Genomic DNA, 22,174 nt, shown 5'->3' with positions numbered 1-22,174 from the left:
AAGAATATTTCAGTTCTGTAGGTCCTTTCAATGTGAATGGTAGCCAGACATTTGAAGCTTGAAAAGCAAATTAAGGGTGCGTAAAAGTAATCCATATGACTCCAATGGTTTAATACATGTCTTCTGAAGCAATCCAGTTGGTTGCAACAGACCAATATAACTGCAATATAAATCCTTTCTCACCTTTTTCATTGGTGATCATGATTTCAAGCTTGATTACACTTCCTAAAGCGCCATCTTGTGCTCTGAGCATGCCTCAAGCAATAGGAAGTGTAATCGAGCTTGAAATCACGATCGTGCCTTAAGACTGCAATGGCAACATGTACAGTGGAAAAGGATATATATTTTGGTCTGTTCTCACCCTAACCCAAATGGAAGACTTCTGAACACATAGATTAAACCACTGGAGAAATATAGATTACTTTAACATTGCCTTTATCTCCTTTTTAGAGCTTCAAATTTCTGGCCAACATTTACTTGGATTATATGGATCCATAGAGCTGAAATTTTCTTCTAAAAATCCTTCTTTGTGTTCAGAAGAAGAACAAAAGTGCTATCTGGGATGGCATGAGAGTGAATAAATGATGAGCACCACCAATCAAATAAGTTGCCACAGGTTTAATTGGCTGTTCCATAATTTATGCAGTTTACTTGTACTTTTGATACTTGAAAAAATATAAAATCAGTTACATTAATACTTTTACTTAAGTGGTTTTCTTTTAAGCTACTTTAAATTCGAGTCCATTTTCATGAAGATATCTTTAACTTTACTTAAGTATGGAAAATTTATATTTTATACAACATTGATCTGTAATATGATGAACAATACTCTGCCAGGACACCTGTGTAAACATGAGGTGAACTGACTTCATACATACATTAACAATCACTGTGACACCAGTTGATTAAATGTCATTACGAATATGGCTGTGAAAAGGGATGTTCTGAGAAACATTCTAGCATAATTTGTTTGCAAATGTAACTTGGTTTGCTATTTTATGACATGTGCAATGACATTTAGACAGTTTTAAGTGTTACCTAAATGTCCAAAAGTGTCCATATACTTTTGGGGACTCACTGTTTTAAAAGAGGGACCAGAGCCATGTCTAGGGACCATAATTGCGAATGGGTTCTTTTGATTTGGACTATTAAGTAACTAACCAACTATATAAAGAACTACTGATTATCCAACCTCATTGGATCCATTGCGGCTCTGTAGAGCTCTAAATCATTCTATTCCATGATAAAACTCGCTCCACATTGTATAACCTATTTTTATAGCTTGCTGCAATAGCCATTTTTACCCATCCGAAAGTAAACTTAGTATTATAGCCGACTATTTGTTTTATTGGAGCATCCTATGAGACAAAGATGCCAAGAGAAACAAGAGGAAGAGAACAAAAAAAGAGATAAAAGCTATGAAAATGGACCACAGGGCAATTTTGTGTTAATCGAACATCTGATTTGAGTATCTCCATCAGCCATTGTCAGCAGTCTGCTTCCCTCTGTGGAGGGATGGATAGAGAGAGGCATTATAGGAATGTGCCAAGCCAGCAGAGAGGCAACTACATTCTTAGGGAATAGTAACTAGCACACTAAAATGACAGTACATCCAGCTCCTTAACTTAACTTAACTTAACCTTAGCTTAACCCAGAGCACAATGAAGAAGAGAAATCGTAACACTAAATATAGTGAATGCAAGAACTGAAGTCCCACTTTTCATTTAAAGGGCCATTCACCTTTTTGACAGAGGCATCACCTGTTTACTCTAGAATAACTGGCTCTGCTGGAAAAGGAAAAACTGCAAAGAGCTGCCTAAGCTGAAGGGCTGGTCTTAGCTGGCCTCCCTGTCTGGTCAGTTGACCGTTTAGTAGGGTTTGGGACACTTTTAAGCTGATCAGCCTGGAAGTTCAGCTGGCCTTTCACTTAACCACCTGAGTACCAGCTTAAACTAGTTGAGACCAGTAAACCCACTAGTGGGATGCTTTAACATTTTGAGCGGTTTAATAAGGGTGATTTTGCCATCAGACAGGGTGAGTCCCTCTTGAGAAAGGGACGTTTCAAAGCCCTCGAATTATGGTTCCCATTGAGCCGCTTCAGTACGGGACAATAGCCGTCTCTTACAGGCCAAAATTCGGGACGTATGGCTAATATGGTACAGTTGGCAAACCTACACTTGTGCCTTTAAGTAATCGCCTAGCAACCACATAGCACACCCTTGCATCCACATAGCAATGGCCATAAAACACTCAGAACCCCTTATCAACTGCTCAGCCATGTCCAGGCATCGACCCAGAGTACTCTTGAATCGTGGTAGCTAGTTCTGCACCGTGGCAAGCACCACTCAATTTTCTTTTTCTTGAAAATTATGAAAATATAAAATCCATTATTATTTACAGGATTCAGTTGCATACAATATGTTTCAGGATCTATAGATCAATTTTACCTAGACACATTGTGTCTTTGAATTACTGAAAATGTCCTATAGTAAATATGTTTGAATGAAGGTTTGCCTGGTTTGACTCATGCTCTTTAATCCTCTCTTCAGGCTCCCAGAGGTTCGGATTTCAGACAACGGACCCTATGAATGCCATGTAGGAATCTATGATCGTGCAACACGGGAGAAGATTGTCCTGGCATCAGGGAACGTCTTGCTCACGGTCATGTGTGAGTATAAATGCACCGCCAAAACATCCCCATTCTGTTGTAATTTGCATCCATCAGATATGTGGAACAGAATGTTATATTTGAAAGCCATTTTCAAATCAGATGAACAAGGATGTAACCATGTATTCTTGATTGAGGGTAACCATAATTTATGGATATGACCATTAATGAAACTGAATATTGGGAAGGATGCGCTACAACCTTGATGATGAAGCTGGAAGTGTTTAGTTCATATCTTAGACAAAATGACGTGTCAGGGCTTTTGGCATTTTAATCAGAAGTTGGCAGAGAAGTTTACTCAAAGTGGCATTGCACCCAAAAGTTGACCCATAAATATTTAGTCTTGTCCTTTGAACATGCAATCTGAGTATTGAAGTGCTGTATCCCATGACTGTTTTATGGAGAGAGTGTATTTGCTGTAAATTGTCCCCAGATATGAGCTAAATCTGACAAAACCTCTGTTTGGGGGGAAATCACTAAGAATGGATTGCGCCCTGTAAAAGCGTTGTTTATTTGTAACTTGTATATAATTTGCTGTTTGAGCTGGTTTAGCACCGGATTGACTGAGGGAATTATGCAGATCAGGCAATGGCACAAGCAGTGTTGCAGTTCCCAATCTTGCGGGCTGACTTTGAGCCCTGTGTAGCAGGGAATGCAGTAGACCACTATGATCTGACCCACTGGAGGAAATGTGCAGCATCACTCCGCTACTGTGATCCAGATACCTGAATCATCTCTTTAACATACTGAAAGTGGCTTGAACATACCTCGCATCTGAATATATGTCAGGTTATAATGTACTTCAACATAATTTGATCATTATTTGATGAATTACTACTGATATGATATATAGAACATTTCTTTTAAATAAAAATAATTTTACAGCCTGTTTTCATCTGGTGGTAATAGTGCAATTTAAATTGTATCTGACAATTTTTGAGAATTAATCAAAATGTATATTGAGCCTAATTTACATCCTGAAGAAAGGAGGTGTGTTTGTGCAGGTATGCTTATGACTTAATTGAATTACTCAAGACAAGGCACAATTTCTGCACTGGTTGTGCCTACTTAAACTCATTTGTGGGTGGTTAATGAATAAGACGCATCTTTTTGTGCTGATATACCACCGTTTAGTGAATCTGCCTCTAATAGTCTCTAATTATTTCTTTATAAAAACTGTAGAAGTCTATGGTATGTTTCCATTTTGATAGCTTGGTAAACATGTTTGTGGGTTTTCTTTATTAGAGCTTGAGAAGTTAGGCTGGACTGGGCCCATCGTTATGTCTGACTGTCTCATTATGTGATATGGAATTCTGAATGAAAAGAAGAGTTTTGTGTGTGCGCACATTCACAATGCATAAGACTTTCCTTTAAACCTCCTCTGTGCTGCAGAGCATCATTTGGGAAATTCTGAGGCAAGGAGAATGCAAAGACACAAAGACAGTTGATTTTCTTTTAATCATTCTACTTGTATACTCATCTCTTGTAGATATTTTTTTCTAGTGGTGCACTCGATCAAGAAATATGAGGCCTATACCGATCTCTTTAACACCAAGATCGGCCGATACAGATTTTTTAAAAAGTGCCTTTTGCCACACTTTTGCAAGTTATATTGGGCAGTTACATGTTTATGCCCCATACAGTAATATTACGGTAATACTTTACAAAAGGTTTTCATTTGTTAACATTATTTAACAACATTACTGTAGTTAACGTGAACTAATGAACTTAATGTTAGTTACAACATATACTATTACGTTTTTTAGAAATTTAAAATCAAAAGTTGTATTAGTTAACCTAAGTAAATAAAATATGAACTAACATGAACAAACAATGAACAATTGTAATTGTATTAACTAATATAATTAATAAAGGCTATACAAATATATTGTTCATTGTTTGTTCATGATACCTACTGCATTAATTAATGTTAACAAATGGAACCTTTTTATAAAGTTACCAAAATTACATTGTGTGAATTTTGAACATTTATGTGATTTGAAACAGTTTTTAATAATTCTGTTGTCAATATCATAAGGTCGTTCATGAGAGCATCACACACAGCAGAGGTACGTTCAAACTGCTCCAGTGAGAAATCATTCATATTTATGATTTGTTTACTGTCTTTGGCATTTTGCTGTGACAGAAATCACTTATTATTAAGCAAATGTGTGAAGAAGATGTGGTGCTGTTTAGTTTAAAATGTAATTGCTGTGATTAGTGGTATTGTGACTAACATTAATCTGATTTAAATTGGGATCTTCACAGAATAGCGATGAGATGAGTGACTTATGAGATATTGAGAGCACCTGGAGAGCGCACATGTTTGATTGACGCGAGTGTATTGAAGGAAGTATTGAAGATGAAAATGCTCATGATCGCTCAAAAAGTCTCTATCGCTTTGCACAACGTCTGATTTTCACGACTCACGTTAAATCACGTATACTCAGATTTGTATAAGCATGTTTATTGTTTAATTCATTTTTATACCCATCTGCAGTCTCTTTATCTTCTCCGGCTCACAATGTAGTGAGTCATATCAGCCGAGTACAGACTTAAAACGAAAATCGTCCGATTTAGATCAGTGGCCGAACGACCAGTGTACCCCTAATTTTATCGTAACACGTTACGTTTCCATACATTTTTAATGATAAGACAAAGTTGACATGCATTCAGTTAGTTAGACATTTCCTGATATAATTCATGTACTGTATATTCAGCATTATTGTGCAGGAATGTGACATGTTGCTACTGAATGTTGTGGAACCAGGAAGTAATTGGGTTGACATTCACAGTGTGATACGAAAGTTGTGTTTTTGCTTGGAAATTACATTTTTACTCCACTGATGGTTAGGTTTATGTTTGGAGTTTGGGTTAGGGGGTAGAGTTAATAAAATATGCCTTTCTGTTTAGTTTATTGACATTATTGATATTTACAACAAAAAATACAACTCACTTTTGGCGCCACTCTGTGGACATTGCACCCATAAACTGGAGCTCACACGTGCTCATACATTGAACAACACTTCCAGCTTTGGCCATTGGGGGCAGTGATGTAAATATCAGTAAGCACAGACTGATATCAACAGCAGTCACTGAATTCACAGTGAGATCAGTCTGGTGTATTCGTATTTGAAGCTAAATCAATCATCTTGTAAACATTACATAATGTTTATTAACGTTATCATAAGCATTATTAATTATTTGTCTTTTTTTGTATTACCTGTTTCCTTATTATCGTCAATCAAAATGATTTACTAAGTTAGATAGAGCTCATTAGCAATTCTCTCTTTCACCGTCTGAGCAGCCACAGAGGGAATGTTTATCAGTACATTGTCCTGATTGACACTCTTAGATATTCTCTTTCATCTGTTGCCTTAACAGCACCACTGTGTCTGTCTAAAGCGAGGGCCCCAGACACTTACATCCACTCTGCACATCTCCACTATCTCCCCACAGCCATAAGCATGAGACTCGATTTAGGACGTTCTACCTCTCTGTGTATGTCTGGGTTTGTCCACTAGTGAAAGAGAGATGCAGCCTGCCACTAATAAAGACCCTCATCATTTTTGCCCCATTGTTAAAATTTATAAATAAATATGGATGTGTGCAGTCATAAGGCTGAACTATCCTGGAAGGCTGCTGAGCTCTCTGATAAGAGGGACATAGAGTGTGTGAAAGCCCCAGAAGAGCTGACATGAACCAACACATCTTACAATAATGAATGCCACTTACAGCCTCTTCAGCTACAGATAGAGAGAACATAACTAGGGATGTGCAAAACTACTCAGAATTGAGTTGTTGACTTTTTAGACTAGTTGAATAATTGGTTTTAAAGGGATAGTTCACCCAAAAATTAAAACACATCATTTATTCATCCTCACGGTTTTCCAAACCAGTATGACTTTTATTATTCAGAGGAACTCTAAAGGCTAATTCACACTGCCCCAACAAACACCAACATCCAACAATTGTCGGGTTTTGTCGGATCAGTGTGATCACTCTGTTGGCTTTTGTTGGTGTTCATTGGTGTCTGATTTCACCGGTTCACTATGTTTAATCAGCATTTGTCTGGTCTTGGAATGTTTGAGCAGTGTGGTATGATTTTCCAACAAACTCATTTTTAAAAGTTGGACTATCTTTACCTTTACACCTTGTCTAATAAATTCAACGCTTCTGTTCTCTTCTATTCAAAATATGATTACAGATATGTCCTTCTTGTTGAAATTCCAATTGCACATACAGTAGGCAATGTACCACTTATTTGTAAAAACGATAATTTTTTTAAATAAAAAAATGTATTAGTGCACAGCCCATTCCTGATACCAACCTGTTGAATTACGGCTTGTAAAAATGCCATTTTTTTTATATAGGCTACTTTAATTAAAGATAAACACAACCCAATATGAGTAATTGTATCATGCATCAAAAGCCATGTTGGTGTTAGCGTTAATGCTAATGCGCTAATCATTATCAATCGAAGAGGTTTTAAAGACTAACTTCAGTGCTTGTTGGAGTATGTGTGAGAGTCTGTGTCTTGCTTAGCTGACTTGTAATCCCCCACACCTCTACATGGGAAGAAGGATAGCCTCTAGCATTGTGGCTAATTGCCATCTAAGCTGAAACAGAATTATTCATAAGCTATTAGTGCAGCATGTTCGCTGGGTAGAGGAGAGAGAGAACAGGCGAAAGAAAATGAGTGAAAAAGTTCATTAATAGGAAGCCTTGCACGGAAAGTATTTTAATTTGTTAAAGAACCTCATAAATAAGAATGACCATTTTAATGAAACCTTGCAACAAAATTCAATCATTTGCTTTTTAAGGCCAGACATGGAATTATTGGTGCCTCTTCAAATCTCCTTCATGCTAATTCAAAAGTACGGGGTGTCCAACTTTTGAAATTGCTTATTTGTGAGCCAGTGTGATCATTGGCTAGTAAGTATTTCCAAAGCCCAATTACAGGCCATATGTCATTTGAAGTTCAAATGAGACAATAAGCAGGTTGAAGTGAACACTGAGGGAAGGAACTTTCTTGTAAAGGGCATACAAAAGTGGCATAACATATAGGTCTGGTCCAAAATCTATTAGGCAGCGGCCTACTGAGGTAACATCCTAACCGAAATGGAACCTCATACAGTAAGTGGCCAGTTTGGAATGCTGTACTATTATGAGTATAAATATGCCTAGCACACATATTTTGGGTAAAATAGTCTGTTTTCTATTGTTTTAAACTACTGTATTTATATACTTTTCAGCATTGAATAGACTAGTACATTTAAAACCAAAATTTATCTGAAACTTTTAATCAAGTTTTGCTGAACATAGTGCACACTAAACTGGAAAGTAATTTTTTGATCCGGCAAGCTCTAATTTACTTGACATTACGCAACTTCTGGGAGTAAGGACACACAGAATTGTGTACAAGTTCACTTAGAAATTAAGTTGTGTTCACTAGATACCATGTTGGGACAACAAGCACTTTGAAGGTTGAAATAATCTCATGATTTACCAAATCTTGTAAAGTTAGTTCCATCAAACTTGCAACCATCAAGGAAAAGTGGAAGTGTTTCAACCAAATGGACGCTATCTAAACTGGCAGGCAATGGGAGGGAGAGTGCCCTGGACTCCGCCATGATGGAGGATGGTACGTTTTGTTACATTAACTCTATACTCGGCTTGAAAGCTTCACTTTATTTAGTTGACCAGCTACTGGAAGCTTCTAAAACAACCAGGCCAATTTAACAGTTACACTTGGGTAAAATCACCATGCAACAACTGCTTTATGCAGCACAATGAGCTAGTAGCTAACAGCTAGCACTCATGTTATTGTTTTGGTCAGTTTGTGTCTTGTTTAAGATGATGCCATGGCAGCAGAGGCGCCGCAACTATGACGATCAGTCTATAATCCCACCCACGCTGAGGAGGCACTAAACTGCAGTGGAAATGCAAGCTCAGAAAAGTAAAGCGAGTAGAGTTGAGGCGAGTCAAACCGTAACATGCAGTGGAAAAGTGCCAAATATGGACCAGATAACCCAGTCTCATGAGAGGTCATAATAATAGTATGAGATGGTGAAATCGAGAGTTCACTTTTACTCCCATAGAGAAAATTCAATCAACAAATGATGTTCTTGCAATTTTTCCAAAATAAAGTGCTTCAAAACCCTTGACTTAACTATGATTTTAATTGGAAAATCAATTGTGTACCACAGAAGAAAGAGAAACATCTGTGATTTGATCTAGCAATCTGACCATTTTTTCATATGCATCAAGACGTGTGATATCTAATGATTTTGCCACCTCGTATGAATTATTAGTAGACTGTGGTTGACAAGAACTTATGATGTTTATTCATACAGCTGAATACTCATATTTGAATACATATAAATAGTACCTAGTTGCTTAGTTTCATGGCATATTTTGGTGAAACTGTTTCTGTGACCTTTCTGTGATATACAGGGGAAATTAGCATTTTTCCATTGTCAGAGGGTTGGAAGTATGTTCTGTGGTCTCTCAGATGGAAACACTTTGCTGATGTTTGCTCTATCATTTGCGGTTGTGGACCCTTCGATTGCCTTATCATCGACAAACAGAGATGTCCTCATCTCATTATAATGATGATATTTGTTCTCGCTCATTTAATTAGAAGTCTGCTCCAAATATCTCCAACTACATATGCCAACAGTTCTCAAATTGACAGACCAATGTTTACCTCATCTTTATCATTTATATATTCTGCCACTTATTGATCTGAGACTTTTTCTGGCATATCATTCCCCTCTTGAGGCTAAACGTTGTACTAAACTGTAACCTGTGTTTTAAAGTGGCATTTAGCCTTTCACCAGAGGAGATGATCAGTTGATGATCAGGGACTCAAGATGGCGCCGAGTATGGCTGCTGTGCTGCGAGCTCCGTTACAACACTGCGGTTTATTGTTTGTTTTGTTTACAGTTCTTTGTCTTGGATGTTGTCTGCCTTATTGTTTACGACAGCCAAACGCTTTTGGACATTGGTTCTACAATTTCACATCGAAAACCGGACTTCAAATTCCTTAATGCTGACCCGCTGTTTACAAACACGCCGGCGGAGCCCTTTGTCTGGGCTGCCCGGCCGCGGAAACGCAGAAGGAAAAGAGGAAAACGAGCCGGCGTTCTCATCAGAGTAAGACGTCGTGCAAATCGACCCCCGCTACCCAGTATACTACTGGCAAATGTTCAGTCTCTGGACAACAAGCTCTGCGAGCTGAGAGCGCGGATCTCTTTCCAACGAGAGACGAGAGATTGCTGTGTTATCTGCCTTACAGAAACCTGGCTGGCTTCGGAGATTCCAGACTCGGCCATCGAAATCACGGGCTTTTCCGTGCACCGAGCGGACAGAGCAAAAGACCTCTCCGGTAAAAGCAGAGGTGGTGGTGTATGTTTTATGATCAACAAATCATGGTGTGATCAGAGGAACGTACATTTCATCAAGTCTTTCTGCTCTCCTGATCTGGAATATCTCATGCATCTGTGTCGACCATTCTGGCTGCCGAGGGAATTCACAGCGGTCATCATCACTGCTGTGTACATCCCCCCACAAGCCGACACAGACCGGGCACTCAGGGAACTGTATGGGAGTATAAGTGAGCAGGAAACCGCGCACCCTGAGGCTGCGTTCATTGTTAACAGGGACTTTAACAAAGCCAACTTCAAAACAATCGCTCCAAAATACCACCAACACATAAAGTTCAATACACGAGGGGACCGGGTTTTAGATCATTGTTACTCTCCTTTCCGGGATGGCTACAAATCCCTCCCCCGCCCCCCATTTGGCAAATCGGACCACTCTTCTGTTCTGCTTTTGCCCGCTTACAAGCAGAAGCTGAAACGGGAAGCACCCACCCTCAGAACGATCCAGTGCTGGTCGGACCAATCAGACTCTGCGCTACAAGACTGTTTTGATCACGCGGATTGGAAGATGTTCCGGTCCGCCTCTGATGACGACATCGAGGTTTACGCTGACAGCGTAACGTGTTTCATCGGGAAGTGCGTAGAGGATATTGTTCCGACCAAAACAATACGGATATACCCCAACCAGAAACCATGGGTTAACGGCAAGTTTCGCGCAGCACTCAATGCGCGGTCCTCCGCTTTTAATTCTTCTAACACGGAGGAGCGTAAACAAGCCAGTTATTCCCTCCGTAACACCATCAGTGAAGCCAAACGCCAGTACAGGCACAAACTTGAAGGTCAGTTCAACACCACTGACTCTAGAAGCATGTGGCAGGGAATTAATACCATCACGGACTACAAACGGAATAAAGACTCCGCTGTGAACACCGCTGCATCTCTCCCGGACGAACTTAATACATTTTATGCTCGTTTTGAGGACAGTAACACCGCCTTACAGAGAGGAGGTGCACACTCTGACACGCTGGTGTCAGGAGCACAACCTCTCCCTCAACGTCAGTAAAACCATGGAGCTTGTGGTGGATTTCAGGAAGAAAGACAGAGAACACAGCCCCATCACCATCAATGGAGCACCGGTAGAGAGAGTCAGCAGTTTCAAGTTCCTCGGTGTCCACATCACTGAAGAACTCACATGGTCCGTCCACACTGAGGCCGTTGTGAAGAAGGCTCACCAGTGCCTCTTCTTCCTGAGACGGCTGAGGAAGTTTGGAATGAACCACCATATCCTCACACGGTTCTACACTAGTACTGTAGAGAGCATCCTGACTGGCTGCATCACTGCCTGGTACGGCAATAGCACCGCCCACAACTGCAAAGCCCTGCAAAGGGTGGTGCGAACTGCCAGAAACATCATCGGAGGTGAGCTTCCCTCCCTCCAGGACATATACACTAGGCGGTGTGTGAAAAAAGCTCGGAGGATCATCAGAGACTCCAGCCACCCGAGTCATGGGTTGCTCTCACTGCTACCATCAGGCAGGCGGTATCGCAGCATCAGGACCCGCACCAGCCGACTACATGACAGCTTCTTTCCCCAAGCAGTCAGACTGTTGAACACTTGATCTATCAAGATCAATAATTAGCACTGCACTTTATTCATCTTATATCTCGCACTGGACTGTCAACATGTTCTCCTCAATATACTGCTTCATATATATATATATATATATATATATATATATTTCATATACTATATATATATATATTTCATATACTATTCATATACTATATAGTATACTTATTGTGTTGTATATTGTGTATTGTATATAATTATTGTGTTGTGTAAGTATGTGTACATTTGATTTGTAAATTGTTTTGTGTATGTTGTTTATTGTAATTGGTATATGTCTCATCACTGTCATGACTGCTATGTTGCTCAGAACTGCACACAAGAATTTCACCTACTATTGCACTTGTGTATATGGTAGTGTGACAATAAAGTGATTTGATTTGATTGATTTGATTTGAGTTGAGCAAGTAATTAGTACAATAAAAAGCTATTTTCAGAAAAAAAGTTGAAAAAACGAAGATTAATTAAACTTAATTAATTTCTTTTGTCCAATACCACTGTTTAATTGGAATCAAATTTAGTGAACCAAAATTAAGTGAGGAGAAGACAATGTAGCCAAACTTAAAGGGGTTTCTAAAGTGTGCACTCACTTGGAAAATTAAATTTTCCACATAGGCCTACTACAGGCTACATAGTTCAAAAATCTAGATTATATACTAGCATTTAAAAATATTTAAATTAAACACAATTTAAACTCTATCAACAATGTCTGACAACTTTAAAATATTGCTAGTATTTTACAAGACGTAACAGTAACTTGTTACAATAAATTGCTTTATTCCAAATTTGTATGTAAACTTAATGCAGGCTAAATTATTGTCTGTTGTAACAAAACCAATTACTGCAACAACAAAAAAAATATATATATTATGTTGCATTGTGGCATCTTATAGTGGAATGCTCATTAAGCCCTTGCTTGAATAATTTATTATTATTAACTCACACTTATACCATACCAGATGTGACTTTCTTCGGTAGAACAAAAATTAAGATTTTTAGAAGAATATCTCAGCTCTGTTGGTCCATACAATGCAAGTGAATGGTGATCAGACCTTTTTAGCTCCAAAAATCACATAAAGGAAACATAAAAGTAATCCATAAGACTCCAGCAGGGGTTCATGCATAATACGGCATCCCGTTTCAGCCCCATTTTTGTGTTCTGTTCTCTCTATGGCCAGTCCGCCTCCAGTAGTTAAATCTATATCTTCAGAAGCGATATAATAGATGTGATTGAAAATCAGATCAAAATTTAAGTACATTTTTTAACTCTACATGTAAGTGAATCAGTGAATCACTTATTATAATCAGTTAATTAGCAAGAACCACCCGAATGAACAAATCCACTTAAATTATTTGGACTTCTCATGCTACATACAGTATGTGAGAGAGGACTGTTTAGGTGAGTGCATTTGATTACTGCTTCAACTCATTTGGCTGAATTGCTGTGTGCACTATACAATTAAAAAGTGATGTAATATTTTGTGATGTAATGTAATATAATATTTGAAAGGGATAGTTCACCCAAAAATCTCTCATCATTTACTCGCCCTCATGATATCCCAGGTGTGTATGACTTTCTTTCTTCACCATAACACATTTGAAGAAAATGTAAAAAATATCTCAGCTCATTAGGTCTTTAAAATGCAAGTAAATGGAGATCCGACTTTTAAGCTCCAAAAATCACAAACAGTCAGCATAAATGTCATCCATACCACTCCATCGGATAAATTAATGTCATAACACGATCGCTTTCGTTGAGACAAAAATAAATATTTAAGTACTTTTTAACTCAAACATGCTTCCGGTCAGCAGCGGTATGCACGTGAGACATGCAAGAACTGTGGCACGTTCAACAACCCCGGAAAAGCAGCGCTGTTCATTGGTTTAGATCTGAATTTGTATCTGTTTCTTTACTCACAGTGGTGTGTTTGTGCGCTTATCCTAGCTGTCTCAACCGAGAGAAGAATGCGAGATTACGTCCGTGACATCCGTTAGACCACGTGTGATCTCTCCACCTTCTTGTAAAGCTTACCCGAACTGATGGTTTATATAATTAATTTACTCATTTATGAATATTACTTAATAAAGTGAATGTTTATCACTTACTTTGTATATCTCCCTGAAAGCCGACATGTTTCTGTGACATCATGCCCCCGCATCTCGCCGAAATCAGAGTTGAGAATTTCTGCACGAGCCTAGAAGTTGTAATTCTGACTTCAAGATGCGTTCCATTGCACTTTTCCTGAAGTGAAAAGGATGAAAGTATGAAAAATATTTATTTATATGGCATGTTAGGCCAACAGAGAATTCTATGTTGGGCCTGAGAATTAGCCACTGCTGTATACACATTCAGAAGAGAGTGAGCTAGAGGCAAAGAGAAAGATGAGACGTGAGGTGCTTGGGGAGCAATTACTCCTTCATCCCATAAATTGGTATTCACTTCAATTACGTTGCCCAACTTTAATCAAGCAGTGTGTATATTTAGCCGTGCAGCTTTTATAAATGGAGGAATAGATGACACCTTACTGCAGCACAAACATGCAGGAGGATGGAGACGAGGTTTGGTGCTGGAGCAGCTGGGATGGAGGTAGGGGGGGTTGATGGATAGCCGTTGAGCATTTGAGAGAATTTGTGTGTGTGTGTGTGTGTGTGTGTGTGTGTGTGTGCATGCTGTTCCTGTTCACCATATTTGGACCCACACTAAGCTTGGGTTTATGCTGAAATTTCCACTTCTGTGTGATACCAGAGTCTGATATTAAATCATTACCTTAGACAACAAATAAACAGCCTCGGGCAAATAACGAATTTAAACTAGGCCTGTCAGTTGTTTGAATAATTCACGATTAATCTTAATTTTCTCTTGTTAATGCGTTCCTTTCTATTTTAAGCCAATAAACATTATAATGTGTAAATGTTGTCTTCAGCAATTCACCAGTATCACTCATATGTGCAAATATAAAAACTAAGGCTGTCAATCGATTACAATTTTTTTTTTATTAATTAGACGATAGAGATTTCAAATCAGAGGGTTATTCTCTGCTTTTGACATCAGAATGTAAGCATTCATGCGCATATAACCTATTTGCACATTGGATGAGTTGTAAGAATGCAGGTAAATGTATTTCCATGCAGCACGAAATCAGGGACACCGGCAACACAAGTTAAGCTCAATCGACAACATGTAGTAATTTGATCAAATTCTGTTGACTGAGCTTAAATTTATTTAATCAAATTCAGTAAATGCTTTAAAAAGCATGACATTGTATGGTAAATATTTTGTATTGTTCTACTTTTTAGCTCTGGTATGCCTCACAAACCTAGGCCCAGACCAAAAGATCCTTGTCCTAAGAAATTGAAAAGACATCAGCGACAATGGCCCGGAAGTCGCTCTTGAGGACAATGTATTCAGCAGATCCATCATATCCATCTCTGAGTGGATGCCTCCAGGCATAATATGTGGAAGGTTACCACAGGGCTTGAGCTCTGTATCCTTTATCTTAATTTAACCTCTGAGCAAAACTCATTACTCTAAATCCATGTGCTTCATTGTTCCTCATCTCCTCCAAAGGCCGCTGGGTCATCCGTTCGGCCATTCCATAGGGAACCTACCTGTTAATTTGTCCTTCTTTTCATCATTAAATGAATGGTTTGAAAAGCATCTGTGAAGCCTGACTCAACATTCAAAAGAATTATCATTTTAGACATGATGTTTGACCTCCTGCCATTAGTTCTTTGATAGAGGAAGGATCCTTTTGACATTTGTTTTCAACAGGAGTCTCACTGAAAAGAAAAGTTAGATGCGTTTGAAAAACAGATGAATTATTAAACGTCTGGCTGAGGGAAAAACCCAGGAGGGATAATTGAGGGGCAAATAAACAACCATTGACTTCGGAAAGAATTATCACTTGCCTATCTGCCTGTGCATTCACGTAGCATTTTACAATAAGTTTGTATTTGTTGAAGGAATAGTTCACCCAAAATTATAATTATCTCATGATGTACTCACCCTCATCCCATCCCAGATGTAAATTACTTTCTTTCTTTAGCAGAACACAAACGAATAATTTTTTAAGAATATTTCAGCTCCGTAGGTCCATACAATGCAAGTGAATGGATGCCAAAGCTTTTAAGCTCCAAAATCCACGGGAGCATAAAAGTAATCCATAAGACTCCAGTGGTTAAATACATGTGTTCAGACACATTATGATAATGAGATTCATATTTTTTGTCATTTTCGATCTTAAATTCTCTTCCCTGCCCAGTAGGGGGTGATATGCAGGAAGAATGCAAATGACCAAAAACAGAAGGAGAAAGTGAAATTGATGGAAAAAGGACTTAAATATTGACCTGTTATTTACCAACACCTATCATATCACTTTAGGAAATATGGATTTAACAACCAGAGTCGTCTCAAGTCCTTTTATGTTTCCTTTATGTGGATTTTGGTAAATGGTCTACACTTATATAGTGCTTTTTTTTTAACATTAGAGGTTACCAAAGCGCTTTACACTGTGTCCCAATCACCCAACCACACTCACATTCATACACCAATGGCGACAGAGCTGCCATGTAAGGCGCTAGCCTGCCATTGGGAGCAACCTGGGGTTAATTGTCTTGCCCAAGGACACTTCGGCATGTGGAGTTGTGTGGGCCGGGAATCGAACCACCATCAATGTGATTGGTAGCCAATCCACACAACCACCTGAGCCACAGCCGCCCCTAATTGTGGAGCTTTAAAATTTTGGCACCCATTCACTTGGATTGTATGGACATACAGAGCTGAGATATTCCCATAAATATCGTAATTTGTGTTCAGCAGATAAAAGACAGTCATACACATATGGGATGGCATGAGGGTGAAACAAATTTTCATTTTTGGGTGAACTAGCCCTTTAACATTAGTTAATGCATCAGGTATCATTAAACAATAAATTAACAATATATGTTTTACAGCATTTATGTATATTTATGTTAGCTATTTAAAATACAATTGTTCATTGTTAGTTCATCCTTTCAAGTTTGAGGTCCTCTAAATCCTGTTTAGTGACTGGCATTCTGAAGCCTCTAAAAATATTGAGGAATGTGAGATTCAACAGTTTACTCTGTCATTGCTACTTAATAAACTGAACCTGTCATCTCTTGTGGCCCATGTAGATCTTTTGGCTTTTGTTTCTGATGTGTAAACCTTGTTTAAGACCCTGAGGTAACATCATAAGACTCCTCAGAAAAGGCAGTTTATATGGTATATATTCACTCAAATACATGTAGAACCAATGTGACTTCAACATACAAGAAGCTGAATTATCCCATGGTAGATCAATGTGTGTGGTAGAGTATTGTTTGTCAGAATCAAGAAGATAATAAGAAATAAGAAGAGATAGATAATTGCATTTAAAAAAAAAACATCGCACATCAACAATAAAGCTTTTCTAAGCAAGCATCCCAAACTAAAGCTGCTTTTGTGCATTGAGTATGAATGCCAGAGGTATTCATTGACTTTTGATCGTCTGGGACCTTCGATGGCGAACGTGAGGAACATTCAGAAGCCGTTTTCCACCTGGCAGCCTAGGTAGCCCATAGGAAGTAGTGTCAAACCCCTCTATCCATTATAACGAGAAAATGATTAATTAACCTCTGATAACAATCCTATAGAGGATTAGATGTTGAATTTCTATGTAAAGGATAATGTACAGGCAAGGCGTCAATTGATGTAAAATAACCCCAGAGAGGCTCAGGGATTTTAATTACCCTGAAGGGGCTTTTAAACCCTGAACTGGCATGCTCTTTCTACTTTAAACCTCTAATTTCACGATTGCATGCCAAATTAATGCATTTTATCCCATGAAATACGGTTTGGCAATTAGTTATTTAAACATTTGCACAAAGCTAGTTTGCCTAAGTAATTGCTGAGCAATAAAGAGGCACTTCTGTGCATATTATGTCGGCACTTGAAGTGGACCATAAACACCAGGCGTTATGCAAATACTGAGCACTGATTGGACAGTCAAAAGTATTATAGAGTGTGCAATAGTTGTAGAGAAATTGATTTTTATCGATAACTTGTACATCTTGTTAAACAGACCAGTACAGACCAAGTTAATTGCGGTTTTTTTTCTTCCATACAATGAAAATTATGATTTTTGTTTGATCTATCCCTTTAATCGTTGATAAATGCTTTTACTGAAGCCATAAATCAGTTTGAGTTCAACTAAATTTTTTTAATTAAGTTTATATCCCAATGAAGAGGTCTGCTGAATAAGTGGGTCATATTTGCACTCCGAATAAGGCTACAGGATAAGGTTGCTCAAACAGAAGGCAGCAATATGGGCTCCATTCTATGATTTGTTTATACCCAACTAACATACAAGCATTTTACTATTCTGCATTCACATTTCATGAGAAAGTATGAAAATCATACCCTCAACAACAATCACAATGCCTTAATGAGTTCACACCATGCACTTACACAAACCATGTGTGCATTTATAAATAGGCCTGCAGGCCGCAAAGTGCTTACAGCTGTCAGAACATCACCGCACTTTTCTGTAGGTGGTCCCCATGCCGTTTGTGCCATGCATTCAAAGTGTTCACTTCTCACATTAAATATCGAGGGTCCAAAGGAACGACACTGCATTTGCTCTTCCATGCTGCACTATTGTTTAGCAGATTCATTAAGAGTGAGTGTGCTATGCCTGCAGAGGAGCCGCTATTATTTTCCCTGCTTGAAGCGACAGCTGTTTATTGGAGCCTGTAGGAGCAAGCTCCTGTAGAGGTTTGGTTGTTGTTCAATAAATGATGCCGAGTGTGCTCGGGGCACGTGATCAATAATATCCACTTGGACTTGATCAGATAGGACTTTTCAAGGGGTCATTGCATTATTCTGTAACCTTGTGAGTCATCTGGCATAATATATGTTTTAGTAAATTACAGCTCCTGCCGTTCTCAGCAGGAAGAGTACTTGAGTTTTGTTGCAGATGATTGGAAGTGACAAGTCACACATTTTGTAGCCTTCTCCAAAACAATTGCCTTTTAGTAATCACTGCATTCATGCGGAGTAAAACTAGCCTTGCATTTTTAAAGACAATGAAGCTTAAATGCTCCTGAAGCCCTAATATTTAAACAACTAACTGCTATGTAAACCAACTTAATATGGTTTGAGATTGTCTTTAAGATGATGCTAATCTGATTATAGTGGTCTTCCAGTCTGTCCAGCTGAAAAGTTCCCAAACTCCTTTAAAACAAACAGACCGACCTGTCCAGCGGAAATTGCAGTAAATCTAAAATCAGTAAATGAACCATCCTGACCAGCTGAAAGTGCCAAAATCCCTTTGGAACCTGCAAATGGTCCAGCCTGACCAGTTGAAATTGCCCAAACCCCTCTAAAACCAACAAACAGACCAGCCTAACCTGCTGAAAGTGACAGAACCCCTCTAAATCCACAAAACAGAACAGCCAGACCTGCTGCAAGTGCCCAAAACCTTTTGAAACCAACAAACTGACCAGCCTGATCTGCTGAAAGTGCCAAATCACTCTAAAACCAGCAAACAGACCAGCCTGACCAGCTGATAGTACCCACAACCAACTAAAACCATCAAACAGACCAGCCTGATCTGCCGAAAGGGCCCAAATACATTTGAAACCAGCCAACAGGCTAGCCTGAGCAGCTGAAAGTGCCCAGATCCCTCTAAAACCACCCAATGGGACAGTCTGACCTGCTGAAAGTGCCCAAAACCCTCTAAAACCTGCAAACAGACATGCCAGACCTGAAGAAAGTGTCAAGAATTCTCTAATAACAGCAAACAGACCAGCCTGACCTGCTAAAAGTGCCCAGCCCCCTTAGAAACCACCAAACGGACCAGTCTAACCAGCTAAAAGTGCCCAAAACCCTCTAAAACGTCAAACAGACGAGCCTGACCTGCTGAAAGTGCCCAAAACAATCTAAAAACTGCAAACAGAAAAGCATGACCTGCTGAAATTGACCGAACCCCTCTAAATCCAACAAACAGATCAGCCAGACCTGCTGAAAGTGTACAAAACCCTTTGAATCCAATAAACAGACCAGTCTGACCTGCTGGAAATACTCACACCCCTCTAAAACCAGCAAATGGACCAGCCAGGCCAGCTGAAAGTGCCCAAACTCCTTTGAAACCAGCAAATGGACAAGACTGACCAGGCTAGCAGACCAGCAAAGCAGCATGGCAGATTTAAACTGTTATTTTTCAGCAAGGATAGCATAATACAAATTCTAATTTAAAAAAAAAGAAGAAAAGTAATTAATGATTAATTAGGCTCAAAATGATGAAACTACACAAACATTAATTTTCTTACTTGCCTAGCAGCTAGCATAGCCCACAAGCATACCTTAAGCTCAATAACAGCAAGGTTGAATTATAAACATCCCTTTAAACACTTTTTTTTAAACAAATTGTTTATTTATTTTTTCTCTCCATATCTTCAGAAGCACTCTTCTCATCTTTCTATAGAAAAAAAAGTGTAAAGTGACAACATGATCACACTGGAGGTCGGCATGTTGTTTTTGATGCTTCCAGTAGGCTATATTAGAATTGGCCACATCATGCCGAAAAGCGGTACCATCTATCAGACATTTTTGCATTGGCTCCAGTGTGTTTACCTTCCCCAGTGGTGCAGCCAGAAGCGTGTTGCGTCAGCAGTGTGGGAGACATGTGTTTATATCCTGCATTAAAACCAGGAAGTAATCACATTCACAGAAATCAGTGATGAGCGCAATCATTCATTAATGTTTTACTCCACTGATGGTAATTAGGTTTGGGGTTTGGGTTTGGGTGGTTGGTCCAGAATTTAAAATATGCATTCCTCTTCACTGTATTACAGCCTGTGCAGGGGTCATTACATTATTCTGTAACCTAGTACATGCATGTCATCCGCAATAATATGTTTTAGTTTATTGGAGCTCCTGCCTTTCTCAGTAGGATGTGTACTTCTGTTTTGTTGCAGAATATTGGAAGTGACAATTTCACACATTTTATAGCCTTTACCGAAAAATAAAAAAGATGTAATGAGACCAGTGATTCTATAGTACTGGTAGCACCGAGCAGCGAATTAACTCGGTACCCATACACTGTCTTACTTACACACAACAGCTTTCAAATGCTCACATGTTATTTGAGCATGTGGTCTGTTACTCCTTTTACACTGAAATGCACAACTAATCAAATTAAAATTGTGATATGTCCCAGTGTGATTGTTAAACCGTGAAATGCTTTAAATGAATGTGTGAAGCAGACCGCTCATTCACTGGGAACGCCACTGACATTGAGAATAATCTGTGTTGTATGAGAGATGACAGAGCACTAATCCACTGTGAAGCTTTATTCTATATAATTTGTATAATTAAATCACAGTATTTGCGCTTTAATGATCACACTGGGCCATGTAGCAAACTGTTTATCTGGAGAAGTTAAACTTCCGTCAAAAACACACGTCAAAATAAAAGCACGATTCATCATAAAAGCTAAATGCCTGAGATTGAAGAAATTGCAACAGAAATATATTATAACTGTATAGTAAAATGTAATCCTCACTGTAGAAATAATAATAATAATTAATGAGTAAGTGTTGAAAAGTAATTGTTCTATTTTTTTACTTGTTAAAAGTTTGTAAACGTTTACCATTTTGATCATTAAATTCAACTTTAAAACGAATTCTGGAAAAATAATTAAAGAAAAAGGAAAAAAGTATTTGGGGAAAAAATAAGTAGAGACCTGCTTAAAAACAAACACGTGTTAGAAACACTTGAAGGAAACAAGTGCCGCATCCGGCTGCATTTATCCCTCTACTTGGCTGATTAGCTCGATTGAGGACCGGGCCTCCTCCTCGTCACACTCCTCCCTCCTTTGCCTCAGGCCAGGGATGCATGACGTTCATCCCTCCTCCCTCCTTTCTGGGGGGGGTGGGGCATTGCCCTTCTGGCTGTGCCTTTTCCCTGCCTCTCTAGAGCTGGGGATGGGGACAAGGTTAAGAAAAAAAAAAAGAGGAGAGGGAAAGGGCAAGGCAGTGAGAGAGAGAGAGAGAGAGAGAGAGAGAGAGAGAGCCTGTTCCGCCTGTTCCCAGACACGCCGACGTCTGGTCCTCAACCACTCCTTCACCCTCTGGCAGATGACAGCCACTCCTCCCCGGGTAGACCGGAGTGAGTCATCTAACCCCTGGCGGGTGGAATGCCCCTCCACGTTCTGGCGGCGGGTAGCGAGCCTCTCCACCCCTGGCAGCAGCTTCACCGCTCCAGGCGGCCAGCAGTGAGCCCCTCCTCACCTTGAGGATGGTGGCCGTTCCTCAGCGTCCAGGCAGCAGCAGCAGCGGCGACTCCAGGCATACTCAAACATAAACACACACACGACAGCTGCTTGTGGCTCGCTCTCTCCCGAACTGCCACATGCGGCAGCATTTATCCCTCTCCTCGGCTGATTATCCCGATTGGGGTACAGGCGTGTGTAGTGACCAAAGTTTTATGTGGTA

At 39.3% G+C, this 22,174-nt stretch overlaps 1 protein-coding gene across 2 annotated transcripts in view; it reads left to right on the top strand.

Moving 5' to 3' along the window:
• LOC127632838 (immunoglobulin superfamily member 21-like) overlaps nucleotides 1-22,174 on the top strand; it is a 302,623-nt gene that overhangs the window by 195,248 nt on the left and 85,201 nt on the right. For both annotated transcript variants that reach the window (XM_052111644.1, XM_052111643.1), the window contains exon 4: nucleotides 2,550-2,668. In XM_052111644.1, the coding sequence (XP_051967604.1) occupies nucleotides 2,550-2,668 (119 nt within the window). The remainder of the gene's footprint in view (nucleotides 1-2,549; nucleotides 2,669-22,174) is intronic.

This window comes from Xyrauchen texanus, chromosome 39, assembly GCF_025860055.1.
Source record: "Xyrauchen texanus isolate HMW12.3.18 chromosome 39, RBS_HiC_50CHRs, whole genome shotgun sequence".
Taxonomy (NCBI): domain Eukaryota; kingdom Metazoa; phylum Chordata; class Actinopteri; order Cypriniformes; family Catostomidae; genus Xyrauchen; species Xyrauchen texanus.
Note: the sequence above shows the minus strand (reverse complement) of the source record. Positions and strands in the feature narration are given on the sequence as shown.